Raw genomic sequence first — 13,080 nt, 5'->3', positions numbered from 1 at the left:
TGCTCCCCACTCCAGGGTGACTTTGGTCATGTGGGGCAACCTGGTCCCCCGGGAGAGGATGGTGATAAGGTAAGTTTGGAAGAGAGTTAGGGGATGATTTAGAAGCTAGAAAGCCAGAACAAGAGGAGTAGAGCATTCAGGAGACTGGATGAGGGGTGAGGGTCTGCACTGGAGGGTCAGGAGGTCCAGTAGGGCTCAGAAAGACAGATTGAGAGCTGGGGGTTAGTACTGGAGTTAGGAGGTGGGACTCAGGATTGCAGGTCCAGGATTGAAGTCAGGGGCCTGAACTGAATCACATATATTCAGGTGCCTGGATGCCACCACATGCTCTATCTCTGAGATCCTCTGGGAGGGGCTACCTAGATGAGGGAAGGTGATTCTCCAAGGGTTATACCTCCCCTCTCCCAAGTAATGATGCTTTCCCACAGGGAGCAGAGGGACCTCCAGGGCCCACTGGCCAGGCTGGGGAGCCGGTGAGTATCAGGGACCCCCCAGGCCCCTTGCCTGGCACAGGGGAAGGAGTCAGGATTCACAGGACCTCAGAGCGGCAATGCTGCAATAATGCTCCTACGTCCTTGCAGGGCCCCCGAGGACTGATTGGCCCTAGAGGCTCCCCTGGCTCCCTGGGACGCCCGGTGAGAATGCCACTGTCTCTCCGCATATCTGTTTGCCCTTTACTTGCCTTTCTCTCCTCTGCATGTCCATTTCTGTTGCCTGGCTTCTCTGCCAGCTCACCTTTTCACCTGTGCCTCTCAGTGTCTCAGACGCAGGCTCCAGTGCATGTGCCTGCCCTGGTCTCACACCCTCTCCTCCCCCAGGGTGTAGTTGGAATTGATGGTGCTCCAGGTGCCAAAGGAAATGTGGTACGTGTTCTGACCCCTGATGCCTTCTGACACTCTGACCCTATGATCATCCATAACCTCGACCACTCCCATGACCCCTCATTTCAACTTCACTGACACCTCAATACAATGATCCTGTTAGGCTTCACAGAACCCTCACTTTCTCCTCAGGGTCCTCCAGGGGAACCAGGCCCTCCAGGACAGCAAGGAAATCCTGGATCCCAGGTTTGAGCTACCTTTCCCAATAATGGTGGGTGGTGGGGCCAGCCAAGGTCATAGACCATTCCTAGCCTCCCCAACCTTTGCACTCACTGCCCCTTTCTCATGCTTCCCTTCTCCCTCTTTCTTGATGTCTTCAGGGAATCCCCGGCCCCCAGGGACCCATTGGCACCCCTGGGGAGAAGGTGAGTGACAGCTCTATCTACCCCTCTTCAGATGGAGCTGTGGGTCAAAGACACTTCTAATGAAAGGGGTGTGGGTAGGGAGTCCCCGACCCCAACAAGTCTTTCACACTGTTTTTATATCCCTTGTCTCAATTGTCCCAGAAGCAGAGGATTTCTGAGGCTCAGAGAGGGGAGGGGGCTTGTCCAAGGTCACACAGCAAGTTTGGAAGAGCTGGGGATAGATTTCCTGGCCAGTGGTATCTGTTTTTTCTCTGATCTTGAAGTAGATGCATGTCTGAGTAAGGTTGTTTCTGGTGGAATGCTAGGCTCTGAGCCTCCCTGTCTCCCCCTACTATTCATCGGTTTCAGGGTCCCCCTGGAAACCCAGGGATTCCAGGCCTCCCAGGATCTGATGGCCCTCTGGTGAGAACTGAATGCTGGGAAGAGGAAGGAGAAGAGGGAAGGCCTGGGAATCTGGATGGCAAATCAACTTTCTGACAACTTAGAATGTTTTCCTCCCAGGGTCACCCAGGTCACGAGGGCCCGACAGGAGAGAAAGGGACCCAGGTGAGTGACTTGGAGAGGGGCCGATTTGGGAAGGGGGTTGGTAGGCAGGGCCAAGAGTCAGGGGCTAATGAGGAGAGAGATGAGGGCACTGGGAACATGGAGGAGGGAAGGGCTGGATGGCACTAATCTACCTCTGTCTCAGGGTCCATCAGGATCAGCAGGCCCTCCGGGCTACCCTGGACCTCGGGGTGTGAAGGTAGGTGATTCTTGGGGCCTGCAGATAGGGTTGATTCGCCAGCATTGACTTCCAGAAGCCACGTCCATCAGAAATGTCCCCATGTGTGGTGAGAGGAATCAGTCTGCCAGGCAAAGTGGGGTAGGAGTGGAGTTTGGGTCTGAGTGACAATATATAGTAAGGTGTGTGCTACTATGGAGCTGAACAGCCAAAAAGTAGCATTACAGTATGACCGTCACCTTGTGGCTGAGGATAGTTAAACCCACAGGCCGCTGAACTCATTCCACTATGAGCACACACAGCACATCCAAGTCCAGGTCAGCACATTGTAGTCAAGCAGAGGATTGTTTTTTCAAGCTCAAACCCAGAGCCACACAATCTACAAGCGCATAAATGCTGGGACAAGCTGAGAGCTGTACTGTACTGCTTACAGATTCATTTTTAACCAAGTGAAGGGACATGGGGATTCACATCTATATGGTAGCCAGGTTTAGTTACATTGTAGCCAAGTACAGGTACCCATTACCTGTGGTCTAAGAACAGAGTTTGGTGGTAGCCAAGAGCCAGCTCCTTACATTTTTGCATTGTAGACAAGCTCAGTTACACTGTAACCAAGGAGGTAGCTATACTGCAGCTGGCCACAAAGTCCTGTGGGTGTCCAAACTCAGAGTTCCATTGTAGCCAGGCATGGTTTTATATATTCATACATCATTGAAGGCTGTGTTGTTACTCAGTCTAGTTACTTGGTAACCATGGCCAGAGAACAACTGTAGCCAAGCTTGGTTACTTTGTGGTCAATGAACTGCCGTGTGGCTAGAGACAGTCATGCTATTGTCAAAACACAGTTATGTTGTATTCAACTACAATTTCATTTCAGTCCCTGAGCTCAGTTATACTGTAGCCAAGTGCAGCTTTTCTCGTGGCCCAAGTCCAGAATTCCGTGTGAGCAGCAACTGGGCTTGTACTGAGCAGTCTCACTGTAGCCAAGCACAGACTTGCCTTGTTGCCAGGCACAGAGTCGCATTGTAGCCAGCACAATGGGAAACATTCCTTTGCCTTTAGAATGAGGCCGGAGCCTGGAATGTTCATCCTCTCTCTGTTGCCAGAAGGAACTGTGGACACAGTGTCCCTGGGAGATGGGAATCAATTACGCGGAAATTTGGCCTTCCCTGCACACCCCCACACAGATGACCTTGGGAAGCTGCCAGTGGGAAGGGGAGGGGGAGAGGCAGCGTCTTGCACACTACACTAGCAGACTTTAGGGAAAGATAATTTCCTCTCTGGCTGCCCCTGCCCTCCTCCAGTCCCATATCCTTTTGGGACTGTTCTGGCTATTTCGGGGCAGAGGACTGAGTTTAGGGCCCTTCTGAAACAGGGAGGGGAACTGAAAGCTTTTTAAAATTTTTTCAGGGTACTTCTGGCAACCGAGGCCTCCAGGGGGAGAAAGGAGAGAAGGTGAGAAAGGAAGGGATTCCTTGGGAGCAGAGCCTTAATAATGGGGCTCTGGCTGTGCCCCTTCTCTGAACCCCGACCTCTGATCTCCGTACTGTCTTCCACCCAGGGAGAAGATGGCTTCCCAGGCTTCAAGGGTGATGTGGGGCTTAAAGGTGATCGGGTAAGACAACCTCTAAAGGACGGGCCTGGTGGATCTGGGGGACTTGGGAAAGACAGGGAGGGGTGAGCAGAGGCTAAGATGGGGGTCAGTGGGAGCAGAAGTGACAAAGGGGCTGATATCAGGGCTTCTCCTTTCTATTCCAGGGACAACCTGGACCCCCAGGTCCTCGGGGAGAGGATGGTCCTGAAGGGCTGAAGGGGCAGGAGGGGCTGGCTGGTGAAGAGGGGCCCCCAGGTTTAGCTGGGGAGAAGGTGAGTGGACCTGGTCACCTCCTCCAGTCTATACCCCAGCTTCCCTTCCTGCAGTCAAGGTATTCCCTGGCCCTTTGCCTTCTGCCCTCTGCTCTTTGATCTCCAACTTCAGAAGGCTATCAGCTCCTTTGGTTCCTCAGCTCAGCTTTGCAGAGCAATTCCAAGCACATTATCTTATGTTCGCCCCCACAACCACTACAGGCAACAGGCATTTTTACACCCATTTTACAGACAAGGAAAATGAGATTTGAAATGCTTGAGTGAGCTGCCCAAGGACATGCCCCTAGCAGGCAGGAGCCAGGACTTGAGCTTATGTTCCCTGATTCCCACACCACTACCCCTGCCATCATGCCCCAGCTATCCTGCCCCTCCCCCACTGACCTCTAGGTTGCAATCTCTGACCTTTGTCCTATAATCTCTCTGCAGGGCAAGCTTGGGGTGCCGGGTCTCCCAGGTTATCCAGGACGTCCAGGCCCTAAGGTCAGAAGCTAGGAAGAGGGTGGTGGGCAAAGGCAGAGGGTTCAGAGACTGAAAAACATCTAGGGGTCTGTGCTATGGTCTGGGGGTGAGAGCTGTCCATCCCATGGGTCATTGGGAGCATAAGATGTGAGCTTTGGCATCAGACAAACTTGGGCTTAAATACCAACCCTTACCTGCTAAGTAAACTTGAACTGAGTCTCTTGAGTCCGTTTTATCAGTTGCAAAATGGAGATATCAACAGTATCTACCTCACCAATTTGATTATAATAACGTTGATGATTTTGATAATAAAACTGTTGGATCTTTCTTATTTGGTATGATTGAGGTTCAAACAAAAAGCCAGCAAGGAGGAGAATCATAAAAAATACAAATCTTACATCTCTTAAATTAATTATAACTTACAATAAAATGTAATTAAGTAAAAATGTGCATTTGGTTGCCAATATTTTGAGGGGTGAGGCTATTGATAAGACATGTCTTTCTGCCAAAGTCACACCCATATTACATCACAGATGATTTATAGTTTGTGTTTATAAAAAGTGGAGCAGAAACTTAAAGACACTTGAGAGGAAATCTGAGTATAGAGTCTTTCCAGAATTTCATGCCGTTGCCAACTTGATCTGGCACAGTTATCTTTCCCATGCCTAATTTGACAGTGATTTTTTTTTTATAGTGACTTCCCTTTATATCAAGTCTTTTCCATTTAACTTAGATTTGATAGATATCTTTCTTTTTATTTTTTTAATCATTTTTTGTAAACTTTCACTAAGTCCCATGACTCCAATAGCAAGGTCAACTGACATAAACAAGTCACTGAAACTAAGAGCTAAACTAAGGCTGTTGGAGCAGAAGTTCAAGGGAGTTAGAACAGAGCCTCCAAGCCAAGACTGATCAGTGTGTCTCGGGCACCAAGCAATGAATACACTACAGGAGGCTTGGTGTGTCAGTTAAGTTGAGGTCAGTGTCCTAGGCAGCTGGAGCTGCTGCAGCAAAAATGCCTTAGACTGGATGGTTTAAACAACAGAAACTTGTTCTGAAGGCTGGAAGACTAAGGTCAGAGTGCTAGCATGATTGGCTTCTGGCAAGGGCTGTTTTCCTGGTTTGTAGATGACTGTTTTCTGTCTCTGTCTTCACATGGTAGGGGGGAGAGAGAGAGAGAGGGAGAGAGGGAAAAATCTAGTCTCTTCTCTTCTAAAATGGGCACTAATCCCATTCATGAGGGTCCCACCCCCATGACCTACTTATTTCCCAAAGACCTCACCTCCAAATATTATCACACTAGGGATAGGGGCTTCAACATATGAATTTTTGGAGGACACATTCAGTCCTTTGCAGTTAGTAATAATCAGCATGAATAAGAAAAATGACAGCTAACATTTCTTGAGCACATACAGTGTGCCAAGTACTTTGTTAAAAAAAAAAAACAAAAACACTTTCTATACGTATCCCACTTAATCCTCACCAAAACCTTGTGAGGGAGGTATTGTTGGTACCCCCAGGGTACAAATAAGGAGACTGATGCTCAGAGAGTTTAAGCCATTTGTCCAAGGCCACACATCTAGTCCAGTGGTGGATCTAGGATTCAAAACACAGTGAGGGGTGACAGGGGATATCAGAGTCTGTGACGTCTTCCCCCAGGGCGAGGGAGGATGCCTCCAAGATGGTAAGTGCTGCTATGCGCCAGGCAGTGGGGCATAAGACCAGAGAACTAGATCCTAGTCATTGAATAGGTGAGCAAGTGAACAAGGCCATTTCAATATGAATATTACGGGGAAAACAAAACAGGACAATGTGATAGAGCATGACTTGAGGATGTGATGGTCAGGATGGTAGCAGAAGGCTTCTCTAGCAGGTGACATTTGAATGACGTCTAAATGATGAGGAGTAACAACCCTATGGGGATCTGAGAGCAGAGCACATTAGGCAAAGGCAGCCAATGCGATGGCCCTGAGGCAGAAGTGTGCTGGTGCCTGAGTAGCATTAAAGAGGATAGTATGGCTGGAATGGGTCAACAAGGTGTGGGGGAGGAGAAGAGGAGGGTGGAGGGCTGCCTTGGAGGAGGCTGGGGCTGGAGGGATCAAAGAAGCTTCTGGAATCAATGATCTGGAAATGCCTGAGAGGATGGGGTGGCTGAATGGGGTGAGGGGCCAACATTGCCCACTACCCCTCACCTTCATTTTGTCTCTCTCATTCTCTTGACCTAGGGATCTATTGGCTTCCCCGGACCCCTGGGACCATTAGGAGAGAAAGGGAAGCGGGTGAGTCATGATCCAGGTGTGAGGGTAGAAGGGGTCTTGTATGAAATGGGAACAGCATGTGTGGCTGTGCATGATGGCAGGTGGGGGCCTGGGTGGCTGTGTCTATGCCTGGAAGCACTTGTGTGCATATATAGTCCCATGTGCAATGTAGGGCACATGTAGGCGATCCCACTGGGCACTACAGCACATGTGCCTGTGCATACACGTGTGCATGTGCACCCCATGTGCTTTTTGGTGCAGAACACATGCAGTCTGAGTGCTGCAGCCGAGGGGCTTGTGACTAGGTGAACAAGGGCACCTGCTGCATGTACACTGTGTGACCATGGGCATAAGTGTGTGAGGGGCATGTAGATATGTGTGACAGAATAAGGAAATACACATATGTGTGTTTCTGTGTACATGTGTGCATTATTTTGCTATGTGTAGCTGAGTCAGTGGACATGTGTGGAAGCCCATGAGTGTACATATACTGTTGTATTTATCAAGACTGCGTCCTCACATGGATCCATGCATGTATGTGTTTACATTGGGTATACACATGTGCAAGGGACATACTACATGACATGACAAGCTCCTTGTGTCGACCTGAGGCTGTGATTGCCCCTTGTGTGCCTTGATGGCATGTAGTCATGAGTGCATACCATGCAGCTGTGATAAATAAGTGTCCATGTGAGTGAACACGCTTGTAGGTGTGGACCTTATAGGTACAACATACATATAATTGGGTGTTTATGAACTTTGTGTGGCTGCATGTGTAAGTTGTATTTACATGTGTGTGTGAATGAAAGTCTTGTGAGTGAATGAGTGGCAGACATCTTTCCAGGTCTCTGACTGGGTGCATTTGTGTGTTTGTGTCTTTGCATCATGACTCTTTTCTGCTTCCCCCTCACCTGATTTATGTTCCAGGGGAAGGCGGGGCAGCCAGGCCTGGAAGGAGAGCGGGGACCACCAGTAAGAAAATGGAGAGCTCGCCTCACCCCACTGGGCTGTAGTGGGGCAGGGCTGGAAGGAGGGGTAGCGAGAGGGGAGGTTGTGGGGAGGTCTTGAGCAGGTGGGAAGAGGGTTTGGGTTAAGTCGGTGTCCCTGGTGTGACAAGGGGCGGTCACAGAGGTAGGGGACCTGGAAGACTTAGCCTCATCTCCTGGATTCCCCCACCCTCTCACTTCTAACCTTTGCTTCTTTTCTACTCAGGGCTCCCGTGGAGAGAGGGGGCAACCAGGTGCCACGGGGCAGCCAGGCCCCAAGGTATGGGGTGGGTGGGCAGTCAGGTCCCCCCATGAAGGCTCTCTGCCCCAGGCCCACCCAGTCCCTCCCTGTTGAGTATGTTCTGTAGCCTGAGTCTCATTCACTCTCTCTTAGGGTGATGTGGGCCAGGACGGAGCCCCTGGGTTCCCTGGAGAAAAGGTGAGTGAGTGTGAGTGAGTGTGTGTGTGTGTGTGTGTGTGTGTGTGTGTGTGTGTGTGATTTGGGGTGGGAGACAAGCCCAAAAAATGGGGAGACATTATAACACAGAATGTGAAAAGAACAAGACTCTGAAGTCAGAGAGCTGTGAGTTCAAGTCCTAGCTCTGCCCCCACTCCCCTGCTATGTGACATTGGGCAAGTCACTTAATTTCATTGTGCCTCAGTTTCCCCTTCTATAAAATGGGAGTAACCACAGTCCCCCATCCCAAAGGACTGCAGTGGCAAATGAAATGACTTCCTGCGTGTATAATGTCCAGCCTGCAGGAGGTGCCTACTGTGCTTCTTTTCATCATGTGGGACTTGGGCAGACAAGAGGGATGACATAATGGCTTCTGCTTCCATTTCAGGGCCTCCCAGGTCTGCAAGGCCCTCCTGGGTTCTCTGGACCAAAGGGTCCCCCTGTAAGTGAGCTCACCTTGCTTGAGTGGGGAGAGGGAGCCAGGCAGTGGGAAGACACCGTATTTGTGCTTCAACTCTCTCCCATTTTGTCCCTCAGGGCCCCCAGGGGAAAGACGGGCGACCTGGGCACCCTGGACAGAGAGGAGAATTGGTGAGCAAACTCTTGACCTCTGACCCCTGACCCCATTAGGCTCTCCATTTCTTCCCCTCCATGACACCCCCTTTGAATGTTTCTCCTCAGGGCTTCCAAGGTCAGACAGGCCCACCTGGACCAGCTGGTGTTGTGGGTCCTCAGGTCAGAGTGGACCCCTCAAGTTTCCCCAGTTTTGCACCAGTTGGGGGATATCTGGGAGGGGGTGGATCTCAGATAGACCCCCACCCCAACCCTAACACACCTCTCTTCAAGATGAGCCTTCTTCTTCTCCAGGGCAAGACAGGAGAAGCAGGGCCTCTGGGTGAAAGGGGGCCTCCAGGCCCCCCTGGACCTCCTGGTGAACAAGGTCTTCCAGGTCTGGAGGGCAGAGAGGGGGCCAAGGTGAGACCCTGCCCCATGGGAGATCTTGTCAAGGGGCCCCAAAGGTCCCTGGATGGTCCCACGCCACCTCCAGACTGAGAATCAGCCCCATGGGGGTGGGGGCCCAGACTCGCAGATTAAGAGGAGACACCCCCTTCTCTGAAGCCTGACTCCCCCTCCTCTGCACTCCTGCAGGGGGACCTAGGACCACTGGGACCCCTTGGGAAGGAAGGACCACCTGGACCCAGGGGCTTCCCCGGTCCCCAAGGAGCCCAGGGGGACCCAGTGAGTATGGTTTGGAGCCCCTCCTGCATGTGGCTGGGTTGAAACAGAGAAGGAAGTGGGGGGTGGCCAGGACAGGGACATGGCCATGGTATCTTAGGCAGGGGCAACCTTGAGAGTAAAAGAATGGCTACAGGAGGGGCCTGGAGGGGACAGATCCCTGAACCTCAGCCCCTGGGAAGGGGTGGGAACTCAGTCCCCCAGAGTGAAGACAGGACCTGGGGTCACCTTTGGGGGTCTCGACTGTGAATCATCTTCTTCTGCAGGGACCTACTGGTTTGAAGGGTGATAAGGGCCCCCCAGGCCCCGTTGGGGCCAACGTAAGTGTAAACACATCTGCTGGGGTTGGGGGGCAGGGAGTGGATGGAGAGGGGCAGGATGGAGAGGCCCCAGGGTACCCAGGAAGCTGGGCATTGTCATGATTTAAGTCCACTATTCTGGGAGCCAAACAAGCCTGGCTCAAGCCCAGCTCTGCAGATCACTGGCAGGGCAGCCGTGTCACTCCGCGAGCCTCAGTTTCCTTGTTGGTAAAACAGTCCCCGCTCCCAGGTGATCATAAATCTCAATGAGATGATCCTTTGGACATATATTCAACCTCCGTTCCAGACATCAGCATTTAAAAACCTCCTTTCTCCTGGAGTTTATAACCTAGTCAGGAAGAGAAGGAATCAGTGGTGATGAATGCCACAAAGAAAATTAGCACAGAGAAGGGGGAGCAGGGGAGAACTTTTGAAATAAGCTGGCCTGGGAAAGCCTCCTGAGAAGGTGACATTTGATCTGGGAGCTGAAGGAGGTGAGGGAGGAGCTATGTGGATGCCTAGGGGAAGGGTGTGCCAGGCAGAAGGAGCAGCATGTGCAAAGTCCCGAGGCTGGAGGAGACAGAGGATGCTAGTGTGGCTGGAGGGGAGCGAGCGAGGGTGAGTGGGAGGATGTGAGAGCAGAGAGGAGATGGGGTAGGTCGTGCAGGGCTTTATGGGTTTCCAGAGAAGTCTTTTCCTCCAAGTAAGATGGGAGCCATGGAGGGCTATGGGCAGAGGAGGCACCATACTGTGATGCAAGTGTTGACGTCACCTCTGGCTGCTGTCCCCACACAGCAGCCAGAGGTGATATACCACCTCAGTGCCCTTGAAAACCCTCCAGTAAATGAGAACTACTACTATTGTTATTATTCCTGACCCTTCACCCCTGTTTTCAGGGCTCCCCTGGGGAGCGTGGTCCTGTAGGCCCAGCAGGGGGCATTGGGCTTCCTGGCCAAAGTGGAGGCCAAGGCCCTGTTGGTCCCACGGGTGAGAAGGGGTCCCCGGTAAGTGCCTGCCCAAGCATCCCCAGGACCCAGCCCTCCACATACCAGGACCCCACTCCTGCCCTGGACCCTGACATACCTCCTTCCACTCCCCGCCTCAGGGTGAACGTGGACCCCCTGGTCCCACTGGCAAAGATGGGATCCCAGGGCCCTTGGGGCTTCCTGGACCCCCTGGAGCTGCCGGGCCTTCTGGCGAGGAAGGGGACAAGGTGAGAGAGAGTTCATGGAGCAGGAGGGGCTGGGGGAGGCTGCGGGTATTGGGAGGCTGGGTCCTTCCTCATCCTGTTTCCTCTGCAGGGGGAAGTGGGCCCCCCTGGTCACAAGGGCAGCAAAGGCGATAAGGGAGATGCGGTGAGTGGGGGGCCCCAGTGAGCCAGGTGGTCCTTGGAGAGGGGAGAGGGATGTGGAGGATGAGGGGGAGCTCATGGAGCTTCCTGCCTTCTTGAGCCCTCGGAAGTAACAGAAGCCATTTAAACTAGCTGGAATGAAGGGGCCAATCGCATCCCCAGCCTCCCTCCAGGAACTCAGCCGCAGCGCCCAGCGTCAGGGAGCCAGCTCAGTCCCTGGGCCTGGTGGGACTTCTGGGCAAACGTCCCAATGGGCCAAGCTTAGGACAGAGGCTGTGCCTGGTCCTATCAGTTGGTGGCTAGGAGGATAGGGTTTGGGGAGGAGAATGCAGCGTCCCAGTACGGGGAGTGGACAGGGATACAGTGACTGCCATCTTTAGTGTCCACCCCCCGACAATCTTGAACCTGAGGGGTTTGTCTACTCGGTTCCCTCCTCCAGGGCCCACCTGGACCAACAGGGATACGGGGTCCTGTGGGACACCCAGGCCCCCCGGTGAGTGCTCCCAGCTTTGTGACCGTCTCCTGGATCCCCGATAGGAAGGGACAGTGTCCTCCACTGTGACTCAAGCGCAGACTCAACCTCAAGCCTGATCTATACCTCCTTGCCAGCACCCACCATGAACTCACCCCGGAATCCGACTCAACCTCAGTCCTAACCCTGAACCCTGTCAGAGCCCTAATCTCAGCACTGCTTGTGCCCTTAACTTCAATCCCAACTCAGACCTAACCTTCACATCCTGTATTAATCAAACCCTGACCCACTCCTGCCCTTAATCCCAGCCATGACCTACCCTCCAATGCTGATCCCAAACTGAGCTCAAACTCTGAGTCTACCTTGGCCTTGACCTCAAACCCATCCCTACATCTCAACCTCATCTGGACCTTAACTGACTTCAACCTGACCCTGACTCATCACCCCATGCCCATCTCAAAACCTTGACTCAACCCTTGATTTCATTCCTGAACTCTGACCCTTAACTTGCACCCCCAACTTCAAATCCAACCCTGACCCTCCCCAAACTTAATCTCGGCCCTGAACCTTAGTCCTGACTTTGGCCCTGAGCCTATCTCCAACCCTTGACCCAGACCCTAATTGTGTCCTGCCCTGTCCTGCTCCCAGGGAGCAGATGGGGCTCAGGGACGCCGAGGACCCCCTGGCCTCTTTGGGCAGAAAGGAGATGATGGAGTGAGAGGCTTCGTGGGAGTGATTGGCCCCCCTGGCTTGCAGGTAGGTGTCTGAGTTTGGGGGTTTGGCCTCTGGTTCCCCCTACTTTGTGCCCCAATCTTGCTTCTTTTTTCCACAGGGAATACCAGGCCCTCCTGGAGAAAAGGGGGAGATTGGAGACGTAGGGTCCATGGTATGGACAATGGGGGAAATGTGGGGTGTGGTAGGGCAGGGGTGGTCATTAGATCGATTTGGGGGTGATTATAGGGTACACCATCATTTTTTTTTCTTTGAGTAAAGGTAGATTTAGTCAAAGAGAAACACTGAAAGGCAAGCGAAAGGCCACAAGGTGTGGGGGTTGGGTGCTCAGATTAAAAGCAGGTACACACTCCATAGACAGAGTGCGGGCCGTCTCGGGTACATCATCATTTTAAGGATGCTGTGGGTCACCAGCATGAAGGGTGGTGTTTGTGGTTACTGGGGCCCTTTGAGGGGTCATGGGGTCACTGGATGCCATTCTGACTGTCCCATAGGGTCCTCATGGAGCTCCAGGCCCTCGGGGTCCCCATGGCCCCAGTGGATCAGAGGTGAGGACTCTGGGGGAGGGGAGGATGCCTCAGAGATGAGGACATCCCTTTCCCAAGAAGAGGCTCTTGAGATCCCACAGTCCCACCTCTACCCCTTGCTGTCTCTCCAGGGTCCTCCAGGGCTGCCTGGAGGAGTTGGTCAGCCAGGCGCTGTGGGCGAGAAGGTGAGAGAGAGAACAGGGGGCTGCATGGGGTGGAGGAAACACAGCCAGTCCTTCCTGGGGTGGCTGTTCTGGGTGCTAGGATGGCACCTCTCCTCACCCTCACTTTGCCTCCTGCAGGGTGAGCCAGGGGAGGCTGGCGACCCCGGACCCCCAGGACCTCCAGGCATCCCTGTGAGTGACTGTATCCCATGACCCTGCACCCATCTCAGGGAACCCTGGACACCTTGGCCTCTTGGCAGCCCTAGGTCACCCACTGACCCAGGACCTATGGGCATCCCAGGTTAT

General features: G+C 52.8%; 1 protein-coding gene across 1 annotated transcript in view; it reads left to right on the top strand.

Moving 5' to 3' along the window:
• COL5A3 (collagen type V alpha 3 chain) overlaps window positions 1–13,080 on the top strand; it is a 35,418-nt gene that overhangs the window by 12,230 nt on the left and 10,108 nt on the right. Inside the window, 32 exon segments of the mRNA XM_032465581.1 lie at window positions 16–69; window positions 429–473; window positions 582–635; window positions 819–863; window positions 1,014–1,067; window positions 1,202–1,246; window positions 1,595–1,648; window positions 1,748–1,792; window positions 1,935–1,988; window positions 3,378–3,422; window positions 3,529–3,582; window positions 3,726–3,833; window positions 4,260–4,313; window positions 6,518–6,571; window positions 7,478–7,522; window positions 7,763–7,816; window positions 7,931–7,975; window positions 8,382–8,435; window positions 8,531–8,584; window positions 8,675–8,728; window positions 8,861–8,968; window positions 9,143–9,232; window positions 9,496–9,549; window positions 10,425–10,532; window positions 10,634–10,741; window positions 10,830–10,883; window positions 11,319–11,372; window positions 12,000–12,107; window positions 12,184–12,237; window positions 12,578–12,631; window positions 12,742–12,795; window positions 12,913–12,966. Of these exon segments, the coding sequence (XP_032321472.1) occupies window positions 16–69; window positions 429–473; window positions 582–635; window positions 819–863; window positions 1,014–1,067; window positions 1,202–1,246; window positions 1,595–1,648; window positions 1,748–1,792; window positions 1,935–1,988; window positions 3,378–3,422; window positions 3,529–3,582; window positions 3,726–3,833; window positions 4,260–4,313; window positions 6,518–6,571; window positions 7,478–7,522; window positions 7,763–7,816; window positions 7,931–7,975; window positions 8,382–8,435; window positions 8,531–8,584; window positions 8,675–8,728; window positions 8,861–8,968; window positions 9,143–9,232; window positions 9,496–9,549; window positions 10,425–10,532; window positions 10,634–10,741; window positions 10,830–10,883; window positions 11,319–11,372; window positions 12,000–12,107; window positions 12,184–12,237; window positions 12,578–12,631; window positions 12,742–12,795; window positions 12,913–12,966 (1,971 nt within the window).

Source organism: Camelus ferus, chromosome 22 (assembly GCF_009834535.1).
Source record: "Camelus ferus isolate YT-003-E chromosome 22, BCGSAC_Cfer_1.0, whole genome shotgun sequence".
In the NCBI taxonomy this organism is placed as follows: domain Eukaryota; kingdom Metazoa; phylum Chordata; class Mammalia; order Artiodactyla; family Camelidae; genus Camelus; species Camelus ferus.
Note: the sequence above shows the minus strand (reverse complement) of the source record. Positions and strands in the feature narration are given on the sequence as shown.